This window comes from Protomyctophum bolini (assembly GCF_963924005.1).
Source record: "Protomyctophum bolini genome assembly, chromosome: 16".
Taxonomy (NCBI): Eukaryota; Metazoa; Chordata; class Actinopteri; order Myctophiformes; family Myctophidae; genus Protomyctophum; species Protomyctophum bolini.
The window spans coordinates 10,801,461-10,829,038 of record NC_137877.1 but is presented as its reverse complement, the minus strand read 5'-3'; the positions used below and the strand labels follow the sequence as shown (position 1 = coordinate 10,829,038).

General features: G+C 44.0%; 2 protein-coding genes across 9 annotated transcripts in view; both read left to right on the top strand.

Moving 5' to 3' along the window:
* The first annotated feature begins 293 nt into the window (after positions 1-293).
* sf3b1 (splicing factor 3b, subunit 1) lies at positions 294-19,185 on the top strand. Of its 6 annotated transcripts, XM_080785468.1 has the most exons (24): positions 294-351; positions 3,578-3,750; positions 3,957-4,058; positions 5,090-5,204; positions 8,004-8,083; positions 8,521-8,715; positions 9,232-9,706; positions 9,798-9,919; positions 10,117-10,314; positions 10,510-10,611; positions 11,272-11,451; positions 11,560-11,646; positions 12,592-12,862; positions 13,015-13,160; positions 13,450-13,596; positions 13,985-14,110; positions 14,230-14,451; positions 14,689-14,871; positions 14,986-15,097; positions 16,689-16,809; positions 17,094-17,225; positions 17,484-17,756; positions 17,905-18,121; positions 18,493-19,185. In XM_080785468.1, exons 1-24 carry the CDS (start codon positions 324-326, stop codon positions 18,649-18,651), a joined length of 3,966 nt encoding a protein of 1,321 aa, XP_080641594.1. In that variant the 5' UTR covers positions 294-323; the 3' UTR covers positions 18,652-19,185. The 6 variants fall into 6 exon arrangements, 5 of the variants coding, with proteins under 5 accessions (XP_080641594.1, XP_080641598.1, XP_080641597.1 ...); XM_080785470.1 differs by lacking the exons at positions 294-351; positions 3,578-3,750; positions 3,957-4,058 and adding an exon at positions 7,566-7,620 and having other exon boundaries at positions 5,129-5,204; XM_080785469.1 differs by lacking the exons at positions 294-351; positions 3,578-3,750; positions 3,957-4,058; positions 5,090-5,204 and adding an exon at positions 5,426-7,620.
* A 1,738-nt stretch (positions 19,186-20,923) lies between these two features.
* The window catches only part of ankrd44 (ankyrin repeat domain 44), a 42,070-nt gene continuing 35,415 nt past the window's right edge, over positions 20,924-27,578 (top strand). For all 3 annotated transcript variants that reach the window (XM_080785007.1, XM_080785006.1, XM_080785008.1), the window contains exon 1: positions 20,924-21,500. In XM_080785007.1, the coding sequence (XP_080641133.1) occupies positions 21,474-21,500 (27 nt within the window). In that variant the 5' untranslated portion in view covers positions 20,924-21,473. The remainder of the gene's footprint in view (positions 21,501-27,578) is intronic.

The window sequence follows — 27,578 nt, the reverse complement described above, 5'->3', positions numbered from 1 at the left end:
ATTCAGGTATGGCTACATTTGGATGATTGTTGCTGTTGTCTACACTGGAATGTTTTAACTGATGTGTCTGAAAATCCCATGTGGGATGCTAGGTGATCTAACCTCATAACGGATATAAAATACAAATAAAAATGAATGATTTCATTTGTCTGTTCATGTAGTGTCAACCAAATACACCACCACCACCACCAGTCGGCCACCATAGGCGCACAGCTGTTGTGAACCAATCTGATCTGAGAACTGCCGTTAGCGGCCCGGTGTTGCGAGGGACGGCTATTACTGCCGAGACGGAAGTCCGGTTTCAGTCACGAACCACCATCAAAATGGCGAAGATCGCCAAAACACACGAAGGTAAATTAAATAACAAAAAGTCGTCACTATTTCGTTGATTTTGTGTGAATTGTGGCATCATTGCGTGTCGCTTGTTATAATAACTCCACTGAATGTTTTCTTGCCGCAAAATATGATTTTCTGCTCTATTTAAACCGTGTGAGCGGCGGTAGGCCTGGTTACGATGCAACGCAGACATGACGATAATGGCGACGGCTGCTAAGCTATGTAGCCAGCTAATGCTACTATGCTAGACGGCTTTCTCCCTGCACAATACCGTACCACGAATCCAACGCAAAACCTTTAAAGTCGCCCATTTTAAGTACTCATGTGCGACAATAATAAAAGTGCAATTCAAACGGGCCCAACCCAAACTTACACTAGTGTTATTTTTGGTACATGGTCATTTACAGCAAGCTAATATTGGCGTACGATTACCGTCAGAAACACGTTGTGTGCAGTGTTGGCCATATAAAATGGCGTATCTAGTGGGACGCGAACACAATAAACATATTTTCCAGTTCACTTCAAAATAGTCATGCTTATGCATTTTGTGTGGACATGGCGATATATAATTGGCATTGCTATCTTTTATCGCTCTATTGTGATGGTGTCATTCATTCATTTGTTTTGATTTGTTCCCGTCCTTGCATTACAGGACGAATAAAATATTTTAATTTTATATCATTGTCCTGTAATGTCATTCATGTCGACTGTCATGTTTTCATGTTGTGGGACAGTGGACTCCAGGAAGATTAGCTGCTGCTATGCACCAGCTAATGAGGATCCTAATAAACTCTTGCATAGGGACATCAAGTATGTTGTGCATTGTCTCCACCAGGCCGAACGCATGGGGAGAGAGTAGCCGCAATTAAAAAAAATAATGGGATTAATCTAGAGTTGCAATACCTCCATTGACTGGAGTTATTAATCCAATTTGTGTTTGCGATCTGCTTGTATTAAACGACTAACTCACCAACATTGCAGCTCTAGGCCAAGCTTGAATTATCCTCTTAAAATCTGCAGTGCCTTTGTTTAATAAAAATCCACCGTCGACATGTTATGAGCTACTTTCTGTCAATAAATTCTGTGCAGGTGATTCTTTTTCTAAGTGTTGGAGTTTGGAAGCACTCGTTTTTTATTAACGGTCTCTGCTGGCTGCTGCCTCCTGCATTATGTGCAAATTCGGGTGGTATGCAGGGCTGTTCAGGGACTTCGACGAGTCCTTCCAAACTCCAACACTTAGAAAAAGAATCACCTGGACATAACTTGTCCACGGTGGATTTTTATGAAACAAAAGCTCTGTAGATTGAAAGAGGATAATTCAAGCTTGGCCTAGAGCTGGTGAGTTTAACGTTGTTTAATACAAGCAGAACGCAAATTGGAAGAATGGGGAGTCAATGGAGGGTATTTCAACTCTAGATTCATCCCATTATAAAAAAAAGTTTTTAGAGTTGCAAATTGCAGCTAGGGGAGAGAGTATGTTTTGCACTCTGCCCGTGTGCGTGTGTCCGTCTGTTAACTGCGAATCTCCTCTCCAGTACCGTTAACCCGGTCGATGCACAATTTTGCACACACACTCCCTGGATGCCAACGATGAACCCCTGCCCCAAATTTTCCAGAACGGCCAGTTATAGTGCCACCAGGAGGCAGGAGGCCGACTTAAAAAACCTTACTCCTCCAGATTCTGTCCAAAAATCCCTCAAATCGTTCCACACTATCTCTATAGTCATGTGTTCAAGATGGATCTGTCCGGAAATTGGCTAACATTGGCTTTCAAAGTTTGCAGGATTGGCCCGTTTTGAACGAAAATCCTCAAATCATGAACGCGGCGTGCAATTTACAAATCTTTCAGACTTTCCTACTAGGCTGAGGAATATATCCCAACCTTTTCACATTGGCCTGTTATAGCGCCACCAACTGGTGGGGATGGCAATTATCCAATTGCCATCCATAAGAAGAAATGACACCCTTTTCACATTGGCCTATTATAGCGCCACCAGAGGGGCACTTTATTTACTGACTTGGTCAGATCATATTGATTCTGTTGTTGTAAAAATGGGGCAGGGTATTGCGGTTGCATGCAGATGCTCTCCCTATGTTACACCATTCATTAGAAAGGATGTAACACAGGCATTAGTGCTTTCACATTTGGAGTATTGTATGGTTGTGTGGTCTGCTAAAAAAGATATACAAAAACTCCAGCTAGCACAAAATAGAGCTGCAAGATTAGTGCTGAACTGCTCTCTTAAAACCAATGTTGCTAGGATGCACCACAGTTTAGTATGGCCAACTCAGAGATTAAAATAGGGTGCACTTTGCATCCCAAAACGCAGTTTATAGTTAAGGGACGCAATAAAACGACCTCTGCATCCACGGGATACACTATGTACTGTTTTTTTATTCTAGTTTATTTTGCTAGCTTTAGTTATAACAATCATTTCTTCTTCTGTTTTCTACATGAATATAACCACATTATAACCATATACAATGAAATGGGAGTTAAATGCTGAAATTTGTAAAAATTGCTAAGTATGACTCCTAATGTTGTTGAAGTGGGACTGGGACTCATCTAAAAGACCATCCCTGCATCCCAGGAATCATTACATTGAAAACCAATTTACATCACTGCTAACTGTAGAGGCTAAATTAACTGCTAGTCTTATAAAATTGAACAGAAATTCAATCATTGAGGGAAAGCCAGATTTTACAGGGATCAATTATTTAGTTCAGGTCTAAAACATAAATATCAAACTAGACCGGTAAGCTCAGGGTATTTGGAACTTCCAAAACCATAGACAAACACTTAAAAAATCTGTTATTTATATAGCCACCCAACAGTGGAACTCATTATCTGTTAACATAAAACAAATCAAAAGTAAATACTCTTTTAAAAAACCGCTTAAAAAACATTATTGGAAGAGGTCACACAATTGGACTGATGCTGGTGCTTTAGTACATGATATTGCTTTTGTACATGTTATTTAACCTACATTATCTATATACCTTTGGTATTCTAATGTAATTGAATTTAGATTTAGACAGACAAGTGTCAGTTGTTGTTTGTATGTATATTGTATTGTATGTTTTTATGTTGTGATGTTTTGTGTGGACCCCAGGAAGACTAGCGACCGCAGAAGCTAATGGGGATCCGAATAAAGAATCTAGTTGGCGTCGTTTCGGTTCAACAGACGGAAGAGATGACCACTTGTAGACTAATGTTTCTTGTTTCTTGTATTTCCTCTAGACATAGAGGCCCAGATCCTGGAGATCCAGGGGATGAAGGCCGCCCTGCTTGAGGAGGGAGATCAAGGAGTGGGCCTAGACTCCACTGGCTTCTATGACCAGGAGATTTATGGAGGCAGTGATAGCCGCTTTGCTGGTTATGTCACCTCAATTGCTGCAAATGAACAAGAAGACGTGAGTAGTTTGTCTTTCTGGGGTGTGGGGATTAAAGATTGAGTAATTATTTGCACTTTCTGCCAAAGTGCTGACACTTGTTCATTTGTGCCACGTTTTTTAAGGAGCTTGACTGCTCCCTTCTTGCCTGTTGCATACGAGCTGGGAGAGTCTGCCTCAATGGCAAGGCTTGACTAGACTCTTGTTTCTCTCTATTTTCCCCCCAGGATGATGAAGAGGATTCATCTACCAGTCTGCTGGGACAGAAAAAGCCGGGGTACCATGCCCCGGTGGCAATACTCAATGCCATACCACAGTCAGAAGAGCAAGTGAGTATTTTATTGTGCTTAGTTATTTCCATAACCATCAGCACCTGAGTAATAAAGGGGCCCATACGTTGGTCTGACGACGTACTAACACTCCGACCGACATGTGTGACTGCTTAATACTCACTGTATGGCGACAAACTTATGAAGCCACAGAGAGGCAGTACACTTGCGTTTTATTCATTTAATAAGGTATATTAAAACGATGGCGACGTCATAACAAAGTGCGTAGTGCAAAATAGTATACAGATAGCAGCATCGTTTGTGTTTGCAATGACTGGGAAATTTGACTTCCCAGTCATTCACCCCCTCCTTCCATTCATGAAATGCCACCAGTGAGCAGCTGACTTTACCCTGACGTACCACCCAACATCACGTGACCGTAGTATCCATAGCAACCCATCAAGCTGTCTAACCTGTCACCACTCACCCGTGGCTCTGACATGCGTGGCTGGTTAAAACTCAACCGTGGCTCTGACATGCATGGCCCGTTAACCAATTTAGACCGTAAGACGTGTGGGAACGTCATAACTAATCCAACCGACGGGTTGCTACACACGTCCTAGCGTATTTTCATTGATGTCAAACGAGAGAAAAATATTCAGATCTTTTTTTTTGGCCTCTCCTTCTGCACCATACACCATACTTTCGTGCATGCACGTTGTCGTTCACTTCCCTGTTTACCGTTCACAAAGAGGCTAGGCGCACGTAATCTAAGGAGCTCTCTGTGGTTTTGACCAGATGGATATACAGTACTAAGCTCTTCATTTCTGACTTCAACATGCCTCGTTCAAAATATGAAGTGAGCGATCATCAGCAACTTTATCGAAATCTTAGTGAAGTAAGCAAGCAATTATGTCTCCCAGTTTTTGTCCGGAAGGGGGGAGGGGGGCTTACAGATTAAAAGCGGCCATATCTTCCCGTCACCCGAGCTTCTATTTTGAAAGAAAGGGGGAATAGAAAAACTCCTGTGTTGGCAGTCATGTACTACCATTTTCTCTGATACTACCATGTCTCTGTTTCCTCTTCTATAGTATGATCCATTTGCGGAGCATCGCCCCGCGAAGATTGCAGACCGGGAGGATGAGTACAAAGCCCGCCGCAGACAAATGATCATCTCCCCTGAACGTCTCGACCCCTTTGCAGACGGTAATTTTCACCACCTGTCTTTTCCTCATCACATCCTCCCATTTCCTCCCCTTGTTCATGGTGTTTCTCTTTGTTTTTGTGACCCTGTGTCTACAAAGGGTTTCAAACTCACACACCTTTTTGCTGTTCAACCCTTCGGCCACAAATGCAATGCTTTGCTCCCCAGACTTAGCCCCTTCCTTGTGGTCAATCCTTTCTGGTCCCAATGACACCATTGTAATTGTTCCTCTTTGTCCTTTGATTTCCAGTGGACTTTTCCCTCAGTTTTGCAACAGACTTTGTTTACTTTTGTTTTGGAAGGCTTACTGTTGTGAACACAGACTATTTTACATGAGTGCGATACAATAAAGTTTATCTCGGAGTGAGGTTGACTGACACATGGTTTACTGGAAGAGGTAGTTGGGTGTTCTCCTGCTAAGAGGATGGCTCACCTAACAAACATGGGTTGCAGTAATTTGTGTCGAAGGGTTAACAGACCCATATGGCTGTCTTCACAGACTGATGATGGGAAGGTGTAATACCATAGGCTGTGATAGTACAGGGATGAGAAATAGGCTGTGATAGCAACAGGATGAGAAATTAAGTTTAACAAGTAGGCTACATTTGATGGTCAATGTTGGCATAGCTCACCCCTCTGCACTTTCCTGTGCTCAGTAGATCAGGACATAGCGATAACCAATCCGCCCGTACATGTAGAACTACATGTCCAGAGGCAGGCAGTGGAGAGAAATGTTGGCCTTATATAACCTTGGCTTGGCTCAGTCACCTGGAGCATATTCACAGTGGCTTCCAAGTATTGAAAGGTCACTCATAAAATTAGTTATACAATAATCAGACCTTGTCTGTAACCTCAGTTTCTCCTCTGGTATCATACGGCAGCATTATGTTGCTTACATTTGCCGTTGAATTGTCAGACTTAAGTATGCAGCGTCCCACAGGCCTTAAAAAATGAGGCTAGATATAATCTAATCGGTGCATTCACCATTATGTGATTGTGAACTGTTCAATAGCTGTAGTGCACCTGCCTCAACATTTTTATCTTGGTGTCTGAGTCAATTATTCTCTGTCCATTAGTGTTAGCGTTAGTGGTGGAAGTAATCCACTTACTTTCAAATTTGTAAGCCTTAACCTGGCTTGATACACACCCCAATATGAGTCTTTGACAGTATTAATTGCTGAATGGCATTAAGATTATAGCTTATACCATGGATGTAGTCTGCACCACAACACAAGCAATTCTTAGCAAGATTCCATACTAGTACACATCCCTTGAGAACAGAAGCTGAAGAAGGCCTGTGTGGTTTAGTGTTGGTAGGGCTTACAAAACCCTGCATGTAGAGAGAGTTGTTTACAAAGATGTTGTGTAAATATATTTTTATTTTACAACTCTCTGTAAAATAGAAATATGTTATCAAAATGTGTACCACAATACCACAGGCCCATACTAACTGTATCTAATTTCTCTCCTACAGCAGTACTGCTTTGCCAGTCCTGTACTGCACTCTGTTAAGGGTGCAGCAACTCATCCTGTGTAGGTTATGGTGAACACACAGAAGTGTGCACTTGTCAGTTTGGTCAGGGTCCACTGGCTGCTTATCTGACTGGGGGAGCCTATGAGGGGAAACAAATGCAGCTTAGCTACAGCAAACCTCTGTCCCCCACAATCCATTTATTTTTTATTTTATTTTATCATTTGACTTTACCAGGGACCATAGATGAAGTTGTAGCAAATCAGAGCCTATCAAACTTTTGTTTGTAGGATTATGCGTTGCTTTATTTTGATTTATATTATTTATTTATACTTTTGTCTTGAAACAACAAGTCAAGATCCAAATTTAGGATTTTTCTAAATATATCTTTTATCCCACGATTTTGTAACCCATTTTTCACCCCTGTGTCAATCATCTAATGTGATCCTGGGTTCTACACACCCTCCACCAACCTAGTCCCCAAATTTAGGATTTTAATGTAATTATTGTTGGAATCATTCAGATGTTAGAGTAACCCAGTACAGCCTAGCTTTATGACCAGAAGTTAAGTGATTTTTTCTGTCCTCATCCCATGAACTTGGCTGCAGAGGTAGCAACAGAACTGCTAGTTTTGATGGCGCAGAGGAGATAATTCACTCCTAGATGTACCCTCAATGTCTTGACTTCATCTTTATTTGCTGTGAATAATTAGTAATGTGGACCAACTTTTTTTTATTACAATTTTATTTTATTTGAGGCTAAACCTCAAGAAGATTTTTTATTTTACATTTCTTTGAGTGCCGTAAAACATTGCACTACAGGTGGTATACTATTGTGTGTGAGTTCCAACCCTTTTCCAAAGTGTTACTAATGGTAAAGAGCAATTTTCTAGGCTTCTTTTCTGCCGGTTGAAGTCTGACTGCAGAAGGACCCTTGGCACTGAAAGTGTACGTATTCTGGAGAGCACAGCCCAGGACCCCTGCATCAGTGATGGCTATATCCTCCTTAATCTCCTTTTTAAAAAGAAAACAGAGCAACATCAGCTCTTGTCTCAATGTATCTGCTTGTTTTTCTTTTCTCTATAGACTGCTATGTCTGTATGTAAAAACCAACAGAATATGTACATCTCTAGGGATTTGTTGTTGTGTTTCAGCTGTAAAACAAATGAAAGAAAGAAAAAAAGAAAAGAGCATTTTGATATGAGCATATAAAGAGAGTCAGGGTTAGCTGGCTGTGTTGTATGTGCTTGCTGTGTTTTTGTTATGAACCGGGTCCCGTGGGGTGTGTTCTAATGAAGGTACTCTGTTCTTGTTCGTGCTCTTTCGCGCAGGGGGCAAAACGCCAGACCCCAAGAAGCAGTCGCGGTCATACATGGACGTCATGAGAGAGCAGCACCTGACCAAAGAGGAGGTAGGCTGTGCTTCTATCCTCCCCCAGACACATTTGCTGAAAACATTCGTAAAGAAGTGACAATTGTGGCTGCTGATTAGAATCGGCTCATATAGGGATGTGTTGTATAAAAATCACACCTGTGTGAAATGAGGTTCATTCAATACAAAAATAATATAGTTCTTGGTGAATTAATTTGTCAACTTATGTTATCTTTTAACCCATGATACAATGTTTAAAAAACAGTTGCAATGTTTTTATAAAAGCCGATTTGCTCGGCCAAATTCTCCTTTCATTGTCAATGGCAAATGTGACATGAGTTACGGACAAAAAGCTGTATATAATGTGATTGATTTTTATTGACAAACGGGTACACATGATGATTTATACCTGATGATTTATATATGTCAAAAGGATAAAGCTTGAGAGCTTATTTCCATTATTTGTCTCCCCCACAGAGTGAGATCCGTCAGCAGATGGCTGAAAAGGCCAAGTCAGGGGAGTTGAAGGCTGTGAATGGATCCGCCGCTTCCCAGGCTGCTGCAAAGCGAAAGCGTCGCTGGGACCAGACGGCAGAGGCAGGCAACCAAACACCCACCAACACCACGCCCAAAAAGATGTCCAGCTGGGACCAGGCTGACGAAAAAGCTGAGGTAGAACCATCTTACATTTGGTATAGCGCACTAATGGAAATATCGTTGAGGGCAGATGTTGTGGTAGTGTGAATGCTGCGTGTACCGTTCCTGGGAGCGGATCACCCAACCATTCCTGGGACCGCATGGAGGTAGTCTCAGGACCGATTGAAGTGTACTCCGATACGGTTGGATGAAATTTGAAAGCATTGCATACAGTTGAATGAAGTGTACTCGGGTGCGGAGTAATCAAGGCCAATGTGAATCATGGCCAGCGGGGACCAGGCAATCGTATTCGGGAACAGTTTGAATCAAACGGACTCTGTGAATCTGCCCTTATAAACTGGCTGGGTGAACTATAGTTCAGAGCCTTGCCTTGAGCATTGGGAAGCTACTGTCTGAGTTTCTGTGTATTCAGACTCCGAAGATGATTGAACTATGTGATTTTTAGCCTGCAAAATAGTCCCTATACTATACTATACTATACTATTGCCTTTATGGCTAACATTCTTCTTCCTTTATCTCCCTCCTGTACAGACTCCAGGGCACACCCCTGCACATACCCCTGGGCACACGCCTTCCAACAGCCGCTGGGACGAGACACCTGGTCGGCCCAAGGGAAGTGAAACCCCAGGGGCCACCCCCAGCACCCGCATGTGGGACCCCACGCCCAGCCACACACCGGCCGGAGCTGCCACTCCTGGCAGAGACACTCCCGGTCACGCAACGCCCGGGCATGGTGGTGCCACGGGAAGCGTTCGCAAAAACCGCTGGGATGAAACCCCAAAGACGGAGAGGGAAACCCCCGGACACGGCAGTGGTTGGGCAGAGACTCCGCGCACAGACAGAGGAGAGGAGTCGGTGGGAGAGACCCCCACACCAGGGGCCAGTAAGAGGAAGTCTCGTTGGGACGAGACCCCTGCCAGTCAGATGGGTTCTTCCACACCCCTCCTTACCCCTGGGAAAACCCCCATAGGAACCCCAGCCATGAACATGGCCACACCCACACCAGGTAAACAAGAGCAGTCATTCTGGCCTACGTTCTTTTTTTCTTTTTACTGGCTGTGTTTCTAATGCATCGTTTACTTTTGTGTTCTCTTCAGGTCATCTGATGAGCATGACCCCAGAGCAGCTGCAAGCATGGAGATGGGAGCGAGAAATTGATGAGAGGAATCGTCCACTGACGGATGATGAGCTGGACGCCATGTTCCCTGAGGGATACAAGGTATAGGCCCTGGTCCAGTCTGATAATTCGTCAATTACTAATGAGGAGGTGACTTGGTCTGCACTCTGCAGAATAAATAAGTCATAGTATTGACAATCCCCCCCCCCCCCCCATTTAGCGTCTGCTAAACGCCTAAATTGTATATTGTCCTTTCCTCTCATTAAGTGTCTGCTAAATTGTAAATGATCTTTCCCCAGGTTTTGCCCCCACCAGCAGGCTACGTTCCCATTCGTACCCCAGCCCGTAAGCTGTCAGCCACCCCCACCCCTATTGGGGGCATGACGGGCTTCCACATGCAGACAGAGGACCGCTCCATGAAGCAGATGAACGATCAGCCCTCCGGAAACCTCCCCTTCCTCAAACCCGATGACATCCAATACTTTGACAAACTGCTGGTGAGTACTGCGCACATCATGTATTTTAACACACACAATGCATAAAACACAGCCAATTGTTATTTAGTACCGTCGCTTAGAAATCTAAAGGTGTGTTTGCTAAAGCCTGGTTTATGCTTTGTCGTACATGTTGCTCACCAAAATAAACCTGCTGATTAAGCATACAAAGTATGAGTAACTAATTGTGTTTGGTAGGTGGAGGTGGATGAGTCTACACTGAGTCCCGAGGAGCAGAAAGAGAGGAAGATCATGAAGCTTCTGTTGAAGATTAAGAATGGAACGCCGCCCATGAGGAAGGTCAGTCTGAGTTACTAAATCCCATCCTCCCTCACTCAAAACAGTATCCCATTGTACTGATTGGACAAGAGGAGAGAACATTGCTCCTGGGTGAGCTGTATGCGAATCATTCTCGCCTGTTGGACCTCTCCCATGGTCAGACCAGGGCTAGTACTTCGCTAGATTGACACACCAACATGAGAACAAGCAGAGAATGACGTTCATATCACCTCTGTTCTCAACCTGCACCCGTTGGTGACAAACACAAAATAATTATATTAATAATTATATTAATAATATTTCTGCCTGTTTACCAGTACGGGTGTAAGAAAATAGTATGGCAATATTTTATGTGCATATAATTCGGCCCTGAATTGCCTTCCATCTTTACACTCTGGGGTTTTGGGTTGATTCCTGCCCATGTTGCTCTCAGATCTGTTTAAGCAGCATTGTTTAAGATGTCATTCATTTCAAGTAAATGTAGTAAAAGTAAATGTCATTAGTCTCCCTAATGCAAGATCATCACCCAGCACTGAGCCTGAGCATGCTGCTGTCAGTAGAGGACAGATAGTAGACCACCATGTTCCACTGGGAGCAGCAGACAAAACAAGTCTTGGCAAGGACAATGAAGACAATTCCAGTATACATAAATTGACTATTTTGACCTGCTCTCCCTTCTAGGCGGCTTTGCGTCAGATAACAGACAAGGCACGTGAGTTTGGAGCGGGTCCCCTGTTCAACCAGATCCTGCCACTGCTCATGTCTCCTACACTGGAAGACCAAGAGCGCCATCTTCTGGTCAAGGTCATCGACCGCATCCTCTACAAACTGGACGACTTGGTCCGACCATATGTACACAAGGTAAGCTGGAGCTGAGCCGTGTGTGTGTGTGTGTGTGTGTGTGTGTGAAAGAGAAGAACAAGTTTTTCCTCTGTGTATATGAGACTGATTTCAAATCTCTGTGTCCAGATCCTGGTGGTGATTGAGCCCCTGCTGATTGATGAGGACTACTATGCCAGAGTGGAAGGGAGGGAGATCATTTCTAACTTGGCAAAGGTGAGAGACAGCATTTGTAGCAGTAGTTTGTGCTGTGGTGTTTTTAAGAGATGAAATATGATTGTACTTCTTGTTCTTGTACTGATTGGACAATAGGGGAGAACATTGCTCCTGGGTGAGCTGTATGCGACTCATTCTCGCCTGTTGGACCTCTCCCATGGTCCGATCAGGGCTAGTACTTCGCTAGATTGACACACCAACATGAGAACAAGCAGAGAATGACGTTCATATCACCTCTGTTCTCAACCTGCACCCGTTGGTGACAAACACAAAATGATTGACATTTTTTTAAACTATAAGACATTTAGACCACTATTTCTGCCTGTTTACCAGTACGGGTGTAAGAAAATAGGGATACATTTGAGTATGGCAATGTTTTATTTCCCAATACTGTATTGATGTTCAAACATTTGCCTAATACCAGTTTACTGTTTTTAATTTGCTCACCATGCACAAAAGTTGTACTATGAAGTTGGATGTTACAAGTATTGTGATTATTTACACATTTTTATACAGTGTTGCTTGCTAAAAAGAACAGTTTTACAAACTAGATCTTCAAGCTAACAGCTGAGCTAGCTTTTAGATTTGTTTTTTTTTGTTAACAAAAAATCACACCTGTGTGAAGTAACTCAAGTGAGGGGCGCTCTTATCATCATACATCTCATTCCGGATTTCCGGCCAATTAGAATTTGCGTCCTCACCTTCGTCTTCAATGTTTTACGCAATACGCAACACTCAAAGATTCATTGTCAATTGCATTCAATGTTTGTGTTAGGACAAAGTTTGTGTTTACACGCAGTCACGCACACTAAAAGCTGGACATAAAGGCTAGTGCCCCTCAAATGTTATGCAACATGCATAATTTATACTGTCGTATATGTTCTCCTTAAATGACTCATTACAGCATATGTTTTGTCTAATATGTTATGTTCTTCTGTCCTCCAGGCTGCAGGCCTGGCTACTATGATTTCAACCATGCGTCCCGATATTGACAACATGGACGAGTATGTCAGAAACACCACTGCCAGAGCGTTTGCTGTGGTGGCCTCTGCACTGGGCATCCCCTCTCTTCTACCCTTCCTGAAAGCTGTGTGTAAGAGCAAGAAGTCCTGGCAGGCCCGACACACGGGCATCAAGATTGTACAGCAGATTGCAATTCTCATGGGCTGCGCCATCCTGCCCCACCTGCGAAGCTTGGTGGAAATCATAGAACATGGTCAGTGTTCACTCAATTCCTCCAACCATTTCCATCAGTAACGTGTTGGTAGCTAGATTAATCATCGCATAACGGTTAATACGTCCTGAGGAAGTGCACTGCAAATCATGCTGTGATTGATCTGTTGCCTGTTTTTCCCCATGCGTCTACAGGTCTGGTCGATGAACAGCAGAAAGTAAGGACCATCAGCGCCCTGGCTATCGCCGCCCTGGCTGAAGCCGCCACACCCTACGGTATTGAGTCCTTTGACTCCGTTCTCAAGCCCCTCTGGAAGGGTATCAGACAACACAGAGGAAAGGTGAGAAACTGATGAGCCAAACGGAATGACAATTGGACTGTAAAATTGTAAATCAACAAATTGACTCCCAATGCAAGATCATCACCCAGCACTGAGCCTGTGTGTGGCTGCAGTGTGAATATCTCCTTGCTATAAAATCCTCCTCTGTGAGGGACTGCTGCTGTCAGTAGAGCGGTCAGATGTGGACCACGATGCTCTGCTGGTAGCAACAGACAATGGACACCTATTTAAATGAAATTATGGCTAAAGGGGTACCCATGATTAAACTAAGCATATTTTGTTGTCCTAGGGTCTGGCTGCCTTCCTGAAGGCCATCGGTTACCTGATCCCTCTGATGGATGCAGAATATGCCAACTACTACACCAGAGAGGTGATGTTGATCCTCATCAGAGAGTTCCAGTCCCCCGACGAGGAGATGAAAAAGATTGTCCTTAAGGTACCAGAGGGGAGACCTGTTGCTGTGGCAGGGTGGGCCTGTATGCGAATCATTCTCGCCTGTTGGACCTCTCCCATGGTCGGATAAGGGCTAGTACTTCGCTAGATTGACACACCAACACGAGAGCTAGCAGAGAATGACGTTCATATCACCTCTGTTCTCAACCTGCACCCGTTGGTGACAAACAAAAAAACTATACATTTATTCCGGTTTTATGCTTCATGCATATTAACATTAGTACTACATACTTAATTGTGTTTAGTAAATGAAAGTATTTTGTCCTAATTCACAAATAAAACCCTAAAGCAAGCTGTAACTACCAGATGTCTTGGGGGTTGCACCCTGTTGCATTCCATGTCTAAGCTTGTTCTCTTGTCTTGTGTGTCAGGTGGTAAAGCAGTGCTGTGGCACCGATGGTGTTGAGGCCAACTACATCAAGACAGAGATTCTCCCCCCCTTCTTCAAGCACTTCTGGCAGCACAGGATGGCTCTGGACAGACGCAACTACAGACAGGTCAGCGCGCACACACTCGTACAGGAGAGACGCCACATACATTTACAAATTCAGGGATCGGTATATGTGAACTATAGACGTAACATGTATTAAGTTATTGCGTTGACTCCTCCCTGCAGCTGGTAGACACAACAGTGGAGCTGGCTAACAAGGTGGGAGCGGCCGAGATCATTTCGCGTATTGTGGACGACCTGAAGGATGAGGCTGAGCAGTACAGGAAGATGGTGATGGAGACCATCGAGAAGATCATGGGCAATCTTGGAGCAGCAGACATTGACCACAAGCTGGAAGAGCAGCTGATTGACGGCATTCTCTATGCCTTCCAGGAACAGACTACAGAGGTGAGTCATGTGAGACTTGCTTGGCTGAACATGGGCGAGCTGGCTGCATATGAAACATTAATTAAATTTTAAGCATGTCCACTACATAGAAAATAGAGAATGGAGTGGCCCCTATATTTGAAAAACTAAAAACAAGGCTGATTAAGATCTCTTTAATCTAGGAAATGAGTCAGAATGCGGAAATTAAATGTAAATGCCAGGTCTTTACTGATTACCACACTCATTTCCTTTGTCCAGGATTCAGTGATGCTGAACGGTTTCGGCACAGTGGTCAACGCCCTGGGGAAACGTGTGAAGCCATACCTGCCTCAGATCTGTGGTACGGTGCTATGGCGTCTCAACAACAAGTCAGCCAAGGTCCGTCAGCAGGCTGCTGACCTCATCTCCCGCACAGCAGTGGTCATGAAGACCTGCCAGGAGGTACGCCTTCACACACACACACACACACACACACACACACACGCATACACACATAATTTCAGTGACATAAACTATCGCTGTCTAACACATTCTATCCGTCTTACCCATTTGCAGGAGAAGCTGATGGGTCACTTGGGAGTGGTGTTATACGAGTACCTGGGAGAAGAGTACCCTGAGGTTCTGGGTAGCATCCTGGGAGCCCTCAAGGCCATCGTCAATGTCATTGGTATGCTAGCTTAACTACTACGCACACACTTTCCATTTCTAGGGATGTGACAATAGGTTCACTTTTGACTCTTATCAAAAAATGCAGTGCAAAATATGTAGCATACAATTTGTATGCTACATAATAGCAAAACATGTTATGCAGACCTTTCAGCATATCATTAAAGTGAGCCAAGCTGTCCCTTCTTGCACAATTCAGCAACGCACTAAACCGAGTTGAAACTAACCGACTAATGGCTCGTACACACTGCACGATATTTGCCCCGATTATTATTATCGGGGATAATCCAGTGCCGGTCCGTGCTCGCTGACGCCTTCCCGACCGATTCTAAATATCTAGCAGGTTTGATATTTGGCTCTCTCGCCGACTGGACATCATACAGTATGAACTGGGTTGCGACCGTGTCCCGAGAAATCCTGTATTGCAGCTAATGAGAGGACAACTTCACAAGACGGCTGCATGTGCTCACAGACACTATCTGTCTGTTAGTCTGTTCATTCAGCAGCCTGACAGCCTGTGGGTAACAGACACTATCTGTCTGTTAGTCTGGCGAATGTAAATCCCTGTGTCGTACATATTGGTAGCTATATTATATGAGCCCAACATTGCTGTTACACACTTTAATAATGTACGATAAACCGCATTGTTCAACGCTGCAAACTTTTGGACCGTGTGTGTGTGTGTGTGTGTGTGTGTGTGTGTGTGTGTGTGTGTGTGTGTGTGTGTGTCAAAATGAATTGGAATAAAAAACAAATGTAGTTTGTGCTGTGGTGTTTTTAGGAGATGAAATATGATTGTACTTATTGGAGGGAGAGAACATTGCTCCTGGGTGAGCTGTATGCGAATCATTCTCGCCTGTTGGACCTCTCCCATGGTCAGACCAGGGCTAGTACTTCGCTAGATTGACACACCAACATGAGAACAAGCAGAGAATGACGTTCATATCACCTCTGTTCTCAACCTGCACCCGTTGGTGACAAATAATTGACATTTATTAAACTATAAGATCGCATCTTGGTGAACTCTCGCAGTGTGTGATGCCTAGTCGGCTATCAATCGTTTAGTGTGAAAGCCACACAGATATGACGGTCGATTAAAATTAAAAGTTTTAAAATTAAAAGGTTTTAAACTTGTCGCTGACAAGTTTAAAACTCCTACAGTGTGTAGGTGCCATTAATGACTAGTCTAAAAAATTAGGCCGATCCATCAATTCAAGCCACATAGCAGTGTAATGTCCTTGGGGTGTACTTGAGTCATGTCCTGGGTGTGAACTCGTACATTATGGCAGTGGTGTGTACTTGTAATGTAAGCCGCCTCGTGCTACAGAGACGGGAGATAGGCTCCTGCCCTATGGGCCACATACACACACTTTGCTCAATGGACGTGTAGGCTACTGCCGCATACAGACCCCATTATCAAATCCTTTATGTAGGATAGTTGGTTAGAGAGAGAGCGAGAGAGATGGGTCGGTAGTGCTTAAATTGTCAGTGTGCCTAATGCCTATCAGTATGTGTAATAGACTGATTACACAGAGTGATCCATCACAAATGACAACTTCTTTCATAGCTAATTGGACATTTTCTCCTACAAGGTATGCACAAGATGACCCCACCAATCAAAGACTTGCTCCCTCGTCTGACGCCCATCTTGAAGAATCGGCACGAGAAGGTCCAGGAGAACTGCATTGACCTAGTGGGCAGAATCGCAGACAGGTTGGTGTGGCAACATTGAGTAATATAGCCAGAATATGAATACACGACAGGGGAGGAAGTGATGTGTACGTGTCTTGCGTAGTTGAGCAGTTGGAGACCTTGTGTTCTCTCTCTTTCCCCCTCTGCTCACGCTCTCCCCCTCTCTGCTCTCGCTCTCTCTCTCTCCATTGTCCTGTCTAAATAAAAAGCTAAACAATAATGCATGATAAAAAAAAAATCCTTTCACAACTCACGAGTTGAGGTGAGCTGAGACATATGGCTGATGTGGTGTTTTACATTTTCAGGGGAGCAGAGTACGTGTCGGCCAGGGAATGGATGAGGATTTGTTTTGAGCTGCTGGAGCTGCTCAAGGCTCACAAAAAGGCAATTCGCAGAGCCACTGTCAACACCTTTGGTTATATCGCCAAAGCCATTGGGTGAGTGTTGAACTACATTTTTGTTTCACCAGCTACGTTATGTCCTGGGATCTGAACCACTAAAGCCCTATTGGAAAGAATAGCAAAAAGTCTATCGTCCAGTTTTGCATGTATTTTTGTACATCTTTGAAGATGTCTGCATATGATGACATGCCCAAAATGGGGATGCAGGGTTTAAAGTTGGTACAGGAACAGACACAATAATTGTAATTCTACACTACGTAGATTGTAGCCTCACTCTGTACCCTCTTCTCTCAGACCCCACGATGTGTTGGCCACTCTGCTCAATAACCTCAAGGTCCAGGAGCGTCAGAACCGTGTCTGTACCACAGTGGCTATTGCCATCGTGGCTGAGACCTGTTCGCCCTTCACCGTATTGCCGGCACTCATGAATGAGTACCGCGTACCTGAGCTCAATGTGCAGAACGGTGTGCTCAAGTCCCTGTCCTTTCTGTTTGAGTACATTGGAGAGATGGGCAAGGACTACATCTATGCAGTCACACCACTGCTGGAAGACGCACTCATGGACAGGTGATAACCAGAAGCCTTGGAGCTTTAGCAGTAGTAGTAACTATTTCTTTGTACAGTTAATGGCAAATAACTTGCCTAATAAATTAATAATACATAATTTTCCTTTGCATGTTGAGCCCTGACCCCATTTTCCTTTGTCACATTGCAGAGATTTGGTCCACAGACAGACGGCCAGTGCTGTGGTGCAGCACATGTCCCTGGGCGTCTATGGGTTTGGTTGCGAGGACTCCCTCAACCACCTGCTCAACTACGTGTGGCCCAATGTCTTTGAGACGTCACCCCATGTCATCCAAGCTGTCATGGGGGCCCTGGAGGGCCTTAGGGTTGCCATCGGGCCGTGCCGCATGTTACAATACTGCTTACAGGTAAGACTGACCATGATCACGTCTTCTCAGACTAAAGCCCATCGCACACCGGCGGCATCCGACCCTCGCTGACGCCTCGCCTGGCGCGCCGATAGAACCAGTTCTATTTTCCAGGTGGAGCCGGTGTGTGTTGGGCTTAAATCTGCTTCTAAACATTGTTTCGCATATTTTAGTTGCCCAAAATGCCTAAATATTTATGCTCGTTGAAATGGCAAGAGACATTCGTTAATAATGTGAACTCTTGGAGTGACACATTTTTCAGCCATTTTTCGCACTTGAATATTTTTTTTAATACACAACCAATGACTGGAGAATATAACTTATTTCAAGTAGACAGTGCTAAAGCCTTTCTGTATTGCTCTTACCCACAGGGTCTGTTCCACCCAGCCAGGAAGGTGAGGGACGTCTACTGGAAGATTTACAACTCAATCTACATCGGCTCCCAAGATGCCCTGATCGCCCACTACCCAAGGGTCTACAATGACGAGAAAAACCCATTTGTCCGCTATGAGCTGGAATTTGTCTTGTAAATAACTACAAACTTTTCTCCTGTCTTCACTCATTTCTTTCTTGCGCTCCTGTTCCCTATATTTCTCCTCAGTGGTCCTATTTTTCCTGGTAAAGGACTAAGGCATTTTTTTTATTAAGCTATCTTGTAAATGAGCGTTCAATTCAAATCTGTCTGTTTCATAAAAGTCAATCGGGTCCATACAAAAAACCTACATTCATCCTCTTTTGACTGCCAACGGTGAACTTTTCATTTGTACATCCAGTGTGAAGTTAGGAGAACTATAAAACAGAACAATGTAGAGCCTTTATGTATTTTGTTTTGTTTTTAAAAACCTCTGTTTTGTATGCGTTCCCATAAAGAATGGTTGAAGTCAGAGTAGCCTTGCATAAGGAATGAGAAGTAGCTGGACAGAATTGTTTAAAAGCATGAAGGTTTGGTGTGTTTATGGGCCTCTTTAATGGCTGCTCCCTACACACACTCCTGTCAGTTGATACTTTAACTGTTCTTATCACAATGTTGCTTTATTTGACCAAATAAATTGTTGTATAAAATTCATCTGTGTTTATATTTGCTGTTGAATATATTGGTGGTTTTTGTATGTGAAATGAGCATGGCAGCTTCCAGCAATTGTCTGTGCTTATCCTGCAGTGCTAAATCAGCAGTATGTGATTCAAACATGATTATCCTGGAAATCATACATGGTCTGGCAAAGATAAAATTGCTCTGTGCAGTGATAGGTAACTATCTGTAGACTAGTGCATTTATGTAGATGTGATGTGAGTACAATAGGCTACTTAATATTTAAAAGTAGGTCTACATGTACATGAATAATCCCAGTTACAGTAAAGAGGGTATTTGCTACTTTCCAGCCCTGACTAGAAAAACTCATTAATCTCATCAATGTCTGTGTTCAAGGAGGCATATGATTCACTTGACTTCTGAAACAAAAACCTCTTGTCCTTATCAGCCTTGTCATCGTGCTGAGACACAACACCCAGATAAAACAGGAGAGGAGACCCGGGCAGACGGGAGGGCTGTCCCTGTGGCCTTGTTGAGGTTGTTGAGCTCAACCCTAGGGGCTAGGAGGCATTGATTTTTTTTATGCATGGCTTTGTTAAAAACCCAGGGGATTATATCCAGATTCCCCCCGAGAATACATAGCACTACTACAAATAAATCAGAGTTGTCATTGACAACTCTGATTTATTTGTAGTAGTGCTATACATAATTTATAAATTAGATGAATGAATTCAGAGCCTTCTAAAGTCATAGATCAAGCTCTTCCTCTAACAGTTGGGGTCAAAGAGCTGTAATGTATGCAGTATAATCCAGTGCCGCGCGCGCGCACACACACACACACACACACACACACACACACACACACTACCCCTCCCCCATTTAATTTACCCACTTCCACTTTACCACCCCACGACCCATGGGCCACGCACATACTACTGCTCCATAGTAAAGGCCCATGTGCTCTGTGACCTATATTTCACAGGCTGTCCCCAACTCCCCATCCATGCTTGGGATGAATGGGAATGCAAGTATCCCCCAATAGGCCTGCAGGCGAATATAAAAAAAACATGTACAGCTGTATCCTATTGTGTTTCTGTACTATTGCAAAATTGATGTACTTGTTATTGTAGGCTACTGATGAATGCAACTCAAAAACAGACTGCCGGAATTACAGGGATATGAGGTTATAGTGTTTATTATTAGTATTTTCCATCTACGAGCAGACTGCAGTAGAGTTCTGAGGAAAATATGCGTATATAAAGAAAGATAAAAGTTCCCCTGCGTCCTAAAACAACAACACAAATGAATGCTTGGACTACTCCACTGTGCGTGTGGTAGTGGTGATGATTATGGTAAGTAATACAACTTTATTGAGTCAACATGAAGAGCTTGTCTACTCTTTTGGAAACCTTTTAAAGGGAGTGCAGAATTTTCTAAAATGGAGTGCATGATGCAATGCTTTGTTAATCGACCGGCATTTCATGTTGTATTCGGCGCCCATTCATTTTCCATGCATAGATTCAATGTGTTTTATTGTTGCTTTAATTTATGGCCGATTTACAAGACACACAGCGCGTCGTGGATGCGAACGTCGTGAGCTTGTATATCTGCTATTTTAGACGCGCGACACCGTCGTGCGACCAAGTAAGTACGAATCGGGCATTAGGGCAATTCTACCCACTAGGTGGTAGCAGCGAGGGCACTGCTATTTGATGCTGAAGAAGCCAAGCGCTCTCTCCTCCAGTTCTGCATCTGAGAGGAGAGAACAGAGAAGCATGAACTTCCTGTGTGATCTGTGTTCACTTCACTAGCTTCACCGCCGACTCGGAGGAGGAGGAGGGAGGCTTTTTCTTTCCCCCCCTTCTACAGAGCAGGGAAGGCAGTGTGTGCATGGCTTGTAAAGACAGCGAGCTCTGCGCAACAACAGCAGCCATAAATGTAGATTGTTTACATCAGTCGGAAAAAGCTTTCCTTCCTCCCCGCCTCCCTCCGTCGTCTGGCTCTTCTGCAGCAGTGGAACGGCGGCTGCCGCGGCTCACACCGTCCGTCGCCGTAGATAGCGGAGCGGGCCATGGCCCTGGTGGTACTCGTCCCGGTACGGCGGCCTTCGTGATCTCCCCATCTTCGCAGGAAGGTGCGAGAAGATACACATCTGCCGAATCAACCGGGTTGGGTAGGATAACTGCGGTAGGTAGGTAGGTAGGTAAACGCAACGCAACGACATCGGAGGTCGCCTATAGACGTCGTATCAAGACATCGGCTGATCTTCTGGACTACTTGGACAGGGTGGATGTACATACAGACCAACAAGCTGACTGAGATATGGCTGTTCTCAAACTCGCCGACCAGGTAGCTATATATATTAGCCTAGCCTGTGCACTAGAAAGAGCTCTCTGGTCTTAACATTTCATGTTCTTGTAAGATTAAGCTATATTGGTATTCATATTATTTATCATTAGCCAAAGTGGTCTTGGTTAATTCTCGATGAATGCAAGAGCATGTTTGTGTTTAGTGTTTAATAAAACACTAATGTACCTTCCCTGTATAGGAAATGTTAAGATGTGAACTACTGTATCGCTGCAGGAGGAGGGAGATGCATGGAATTCAGTGATGCTGTCAAGTTATCTTGGTGCACTGTAGTTAGCTAGTTAGTTAGTTACTTAGATTTGTCACAATGTTCTTATCTGTCCCGTGCTGAAATGACTACTTCCTTCCTGCTCCGTTTCCGCAAGCATCTCCCTCAATTTAAAGTTGCTCTAGCTATCTTATCTCACTTAACAGTTAACACTTACTATGTCACGTTATTATAATTTCGACTGAAGTCACACTTTGACAATTCCAAAGGTATCTGCTCTGTGATAATTTCAGGGGAGGGAGAGGGGGCGTGGACACTACTCTCTGACTCTTGGATATTCTCTTGGTACTCATGGAACTTCCTGTTATAAACAAGTAATGATCACATAGTGATATTTGTCAGGTGAAAGAAGCGCTGTCTCTGTTGTGTGTGTGTGTGTGTGTGTGTCCCATATTGGTAGTATATTATTATTATTTTAGTAACGTGTATGTTTGTGTGTCACAACCTCACGCCTCGCGGGCCTTGTTTGTGGCGCTGTCTCTGTTGTGTTCTTGTCGCCGTTGTGTTCTCCCCCCCCCCCCCCCCCGCCAATATTGGTATGATTATTATTTTTAGTAACGTATGTTTGTGTGTCACAACGGCCGTTGTTTGCGTTCGTTGCCGACTTTCTGTGTGTGGTTCAATGACTGTGTTTTGTTGTGGTTTGCCTGCTGGCCCAGCTCATAACATTAGCAGCTGACTGTTGTCGCTTCGAGGCTGCTAGTGGTAAAGCTTACTCGCAGCGGTGCGGAAATCAGCCCTTTGGTGGTGCCGTGTGGCATCGCTTACCCCGTTTCCAGACCTAAGCGCAAAACGGTTTTGCGCCGCGGACAGAAGAAGCTGTGACGGCGTGTGCGCAGCTGTTTTTAGACAGCTGGTGGATGGGAATTAAGCTCCACCTCCGCGGACGATTGACGCGGAGGAGAGTGCTTCCGGGAAGCTGGCCGTCACGCAAGTCGTCCGCGGAAGTGGATCTTCTTTTCCATCCACCAGCTGTCTAAAAACCCGGTTTTGAAGCTGCGCGCAGCAGGGAACGTGCGCAGCTTTTTTGATAGTGTGGCAGCACCAATAGGAGGCAGGTAATCATACTACACTCCCATTGGCTTAGGCAGAGGAGGCAGACATACCAGACGAGGCAGCCAATTGGATCAGTCGAACTAGGTCGCGCAAAGTGGCCCTGTGGTCGCTTACATCTCATGAAAAAACACGGGATGGCAGATACGTCTACATGTCTAAGCCAAGCAGTACCACTAATTTGCGAATTTGTGAAAAAAATCACACCCTGATGTTAATTGAGGGGCGCTCTTATCATCATACATCATCTCTTTTTGGCCAATCACAATTTTCGTCCTCACTTTTCCGTCTTCACTTTTCTGCCCTCACTTTTATCTTCAATATGTACTTTGCTCAGCGAATCACGTCATCGCCAATCACAAGCCATTGTTTGTGTTTACACAAACCCGGAAAACTGGGCATAGGAGGGGTTAGTAGCGCCCCTCAAAAATACGTTTTTGCATCGGCGGTTGAAGTGTTAGCTGCATCCATGTGTGTAGTGCTGTCAACAAGCTGAGATATATCCATCCAATTGACAAATCCCACCCGTTTGAAGTGAAGGGCGCTCTTATCATCATACATCATGATTATCTCATTCATGTTTGTGTTTACGCTATGTAAACACTCAAAACGTTCCATTCATTGTCAATGGCATTTCATGTTTGTGTTAAAAAGTTTGCGTTTACACGCACACTAAAAGCTGGACATAGAAAGGCCGGCAATCTCACTCATTTACTGGCCATATAAGGAAACCATGAGTTTTTGCTGTATATGTCAAGAGTTCAATGTTACATTGAGACTAAGGTCACATGGTTTCAGCAGTGAACCCTCACACCACATCATGTGCTCAGGAACCTTCTCTGTAGTATGAGAGGAGCACAAACTGCAGCTAGCAGGCTCTCTTTTTCGGTCAGTTGTAGGATCTGTTCAGATGGGGGAGCTTTTAATGTGGTGTGCACTGTGCAGTAATAAACTGACATGTTTGTAGTTGTACTAGTGACACTGACAGTGACAAGCATGCTGTGGTGTTAGTGATGTTTTTCAGCGTAGCGTTGCTAGCATATAGTAGAGTCGAACTATGAGTAGAGACCTTTGCGGGCCTTAAAAAAAGAAGAAATACAGGAAGTTGTTGCCTTGTGACATTCCTTTTTCTGTTTTTTCCTTTGCACCCATACTCTGTGTGTGTGTGTGTGTGTGTTTGTGTTTGTTTGTGTAAACTTTGAGTGTCATTGTTTTTGGAGGAGAGGGGGATTTAGCAGAGACATACCATAAAATCAATAAATACATTCATATAATTTCCAAAGTGCTGTAAATGGAACCTGAACTGTCCAGATTTTTGCTGTGTATGCAGAGTAGAGTAGTATAGAGTCCCACCGCAACTGTCTCTGTTTCTCACTGTAAAGCTCCATTGACAGGCAGGGAGAAAAACAGAGTCATGCGGTGCAGTGGGGTTTTTAATTCCACTCTTCATTGATATAGGCAGATCAGCTGTTTCTTATTGGTCCCGAGGGGGAGGGGATTGGCCAATTAAATGCCCATAGTCCACAATCAGTGGAACACACTTACACTATGTATGTACTATATAGGTCGGACTGACTGTATGGGGGAGACTTAGCTCTGGTCCATAGCCTTCTACTGCTTCGATTCTGCCCTGCAGTAAGGCTATGGGACTATCGGTTTTAAATCTCAAATCTCTCCTCTTTTGTGGAAATCTCACGAACGTTTGACCTACTCACCAATACAAAGATGGGTTGTGTCAATAGAAAGACTACTTTCCTTAGTGGACGCACTCTGAGCCCCCCACCACACGTGTAAACGGTACTTTTTGGGCAGAAAGGGAGTTTTTTTCACCGGAGGAAAAATATTCTCTAAGAGGCAGTTCTCTGGGCAATATCGGTAGAGGGCGCAGCGGAGTAACTAAAAGTATTTTTTTCCCGGTGGAAACAAAATCCCTTTTTGGCCAAAAAGTACCATTTATACGTGTGGTGGGGGGCTCAGAGTGCGTCCACTAAGGAAAGTAGTCTTTCTATTGACACAACCCATCTTTGTATTGGTGAGTAGGTCAAACGTTCGTGAGATTTCCACAAAAGAGGAGAGTCTGGTCTGATTTCGATTTGAGATTTAAAACTGATAGTCCCATAGCCTTACTGCAGGGCAGAATCGAAGCAGTAGAAGGCTATGGACCAGAGCTAGGGGAGACTCATCTGTGTGTGTGTGTGTGTGTGTGTGTGTGTGTGTGTGTGTGTGTGTGTGCTTGTATATTTGCTGCCTTCACTGTTCACTCATGTACAGTTGCAGTGTAGTATGCAGTGCACATTGCACATGTGTGTGTTAGGTCAGTAAGGGTACCCTGTAATTTAAGCATTCGTATAGTGTTTGTGGAATGAAATCACAATTTATCTGATGGAGGAAGTTTGTGTAGGATAACAGTGGCTGAAAAGGAAGTTTTGGAGGGGAAATGCGTATGTTATGCCACTGTTGTAGCAGCAAGGGACTGAATGTGGTCCTTGGGGACCAGCAGTGACAGGAGTAGATGATTTAGTGGGCTGTGTATTTGAGCCCTCTGATCGTAGACAAGAAAGTTAACTTTTTGTAATGGTCAACAGGGGTGCTTGGAATACTTTTAATTGGACATTGAACTTGAGGCTAGTTAGGAGCATAAGTGTGTTGCTGCTTTTTGCAACTGTCTTTTTCCGGTGTGTGTGTGTGTGTGTGTGTGTGTGTGTGTGTGTGTGTGCGCGCGCGCTGCAACAATGAGCTCTGTGTCTGAGATGCTTTTAGATAGCCCGGAGGGGTGGTGGTGTGGGTTTAGGGAATGCCTCATTCAGGACGGCTGCTTCCAGGACAGGCAACCCCCCGCCAATCCCCCCCCACACACTCTCAAACCTCCCTGGCTTTTCCATTCCCAAACGCTGGTAGCACTGAGCTCCCCAGATCCCCATGGCAATTACAGATACCAGCTTGTGTGTGTGTGTGTGTGTGTGTGTGTGTGTGTGTGAGAGGGGGGGGGGGGGGGGGGGGGGGTGTAAGCGTTTGTGCGTGCATGACGAGCTCTTCAAGGAAAGGCATTTCGGCTGAAGCGGCCATATACTGTACTGCCAAGTGTTCACGGCTTGTTTAAAGGCACAGCTCCTCCTGTCCAAACTAGGGCCTTATTTGGTACTTTGTATTTGTAATGCAACAACTTAAACACTATGTACTATGTATATGACCCACCCTATTTTTTACCTCTCCCCCCAATATATTGAAAATGGATGTTGTGATTTGCTATTTTTGTCAAATGTTTGCCAAAGAAAAGACACTAGAGTTCTTTTTTTATTTTTTTCTGTGTGGCAAAATTATTTATGGGTTAGAGTAGAGTAGGTGGAGGTTTGCAACTGGAGACATGAATGGCCCGAGTCCCCATCCCCTCAGCCCCCTCCTCTTGCCCCATTATGGTTTCATCTCTCTGGGAGAGAAATTCAGCAGTCTCCTGCTCTCTCCATCTGTCTGTTATGCACTGCTGTAGGCTAGCTCAGAGACCAAAGACATACTTTGTGCATGTGTATGTGTGCTTGTAGCTTACTGGATGGACTTACTGGAAGGACAGCATATTTTGCGGGTCCTCACTTAGTTTGGAAGGAGGTCCGTACTTTGAACGAGCTATAGTTGGGTTTAAAGTTTATGGGTGAGATTAAGGTTTATGGTTAAAGTTGGTGTATAGGTTAAGGTTTGACCTGAATTGGTGAGGATTATGTATTGGCGTGAATGTGAAAAATCAATCCTCAGTGTTAATACACATGTTAGTCGTGTTTGTTTATCTTTATCATATAGACCTAAAATTTCCTCCTTGACTATTTGCAGACTCTAACTTTCCTACAGAAACAAATGAAAGCACATATGTTTAAAATGGAAAAATGAGTCAGCCTTTGGTGTCTGCAAACATTCAACATCGGACATACTGTATAGTAGTTCCCTTATCTTGTGTGTGGACTCTGGAGGCTCATGTCTGAGGGATGATAACATGCATCGATTTGCTTTCAGTGGTTAGATTAGCATTTTGCAGTTGCAAGTCAAACAGGTTAAAAGATAGGCTACTGTTCTAGCCAAGGGTGGTCATTTAGTGTGTGCAGTGTGCGTTTTTTTTAGTTTATTTCTAAGCAGAAGTGAAACTGCTTCTGAGGTTCCTCTCTGGCATTTCTGAGAAGGAGAGACGGTGCAACAGGAAGTGAGGTGGACTATGTGACAGATACTCAGGAAGTTAAGAGAGGCCTACTTCTGCACAATTTGATGCATTTGGGCACCACATCTAGCTATAAAATCAACAAAAACAAACAAACAAACCATGAATTAAACCATGTCAGGGGGTTTGTAATCTTGTGATTTTTCAAATGGGCCAGACTGGATGAACTCCTCCCATATCTGAGTCAAAGGTAACTGGGGAAAGTTTGGAAATAGTGATTGAACACAATGTCTGACTTGAAAATACCGAAAGAGATGGGAGGTTGGGAGACTAAACTTAACCGACAGATCGGCAAAACTACAGAGATACCATTCTTATATAGATTTTAGACCCCTTTCATGCCATGCAGACTGAAAAAGAGAAGTGAAATAAGTGGTTCCTAATGGAAGGTGGATGGAAGTTAAATTTTAAAGTGACTTCTGAATTGGTACCAGATTTTGAGAGAACAACTGGGTTCCGTGTAAATTCAGAGGGGTTGGTTGGAATAGAGGAGGTAAGTAGAGCTGACAATGAAGATGAGGTGCATTCTTTTGATTAA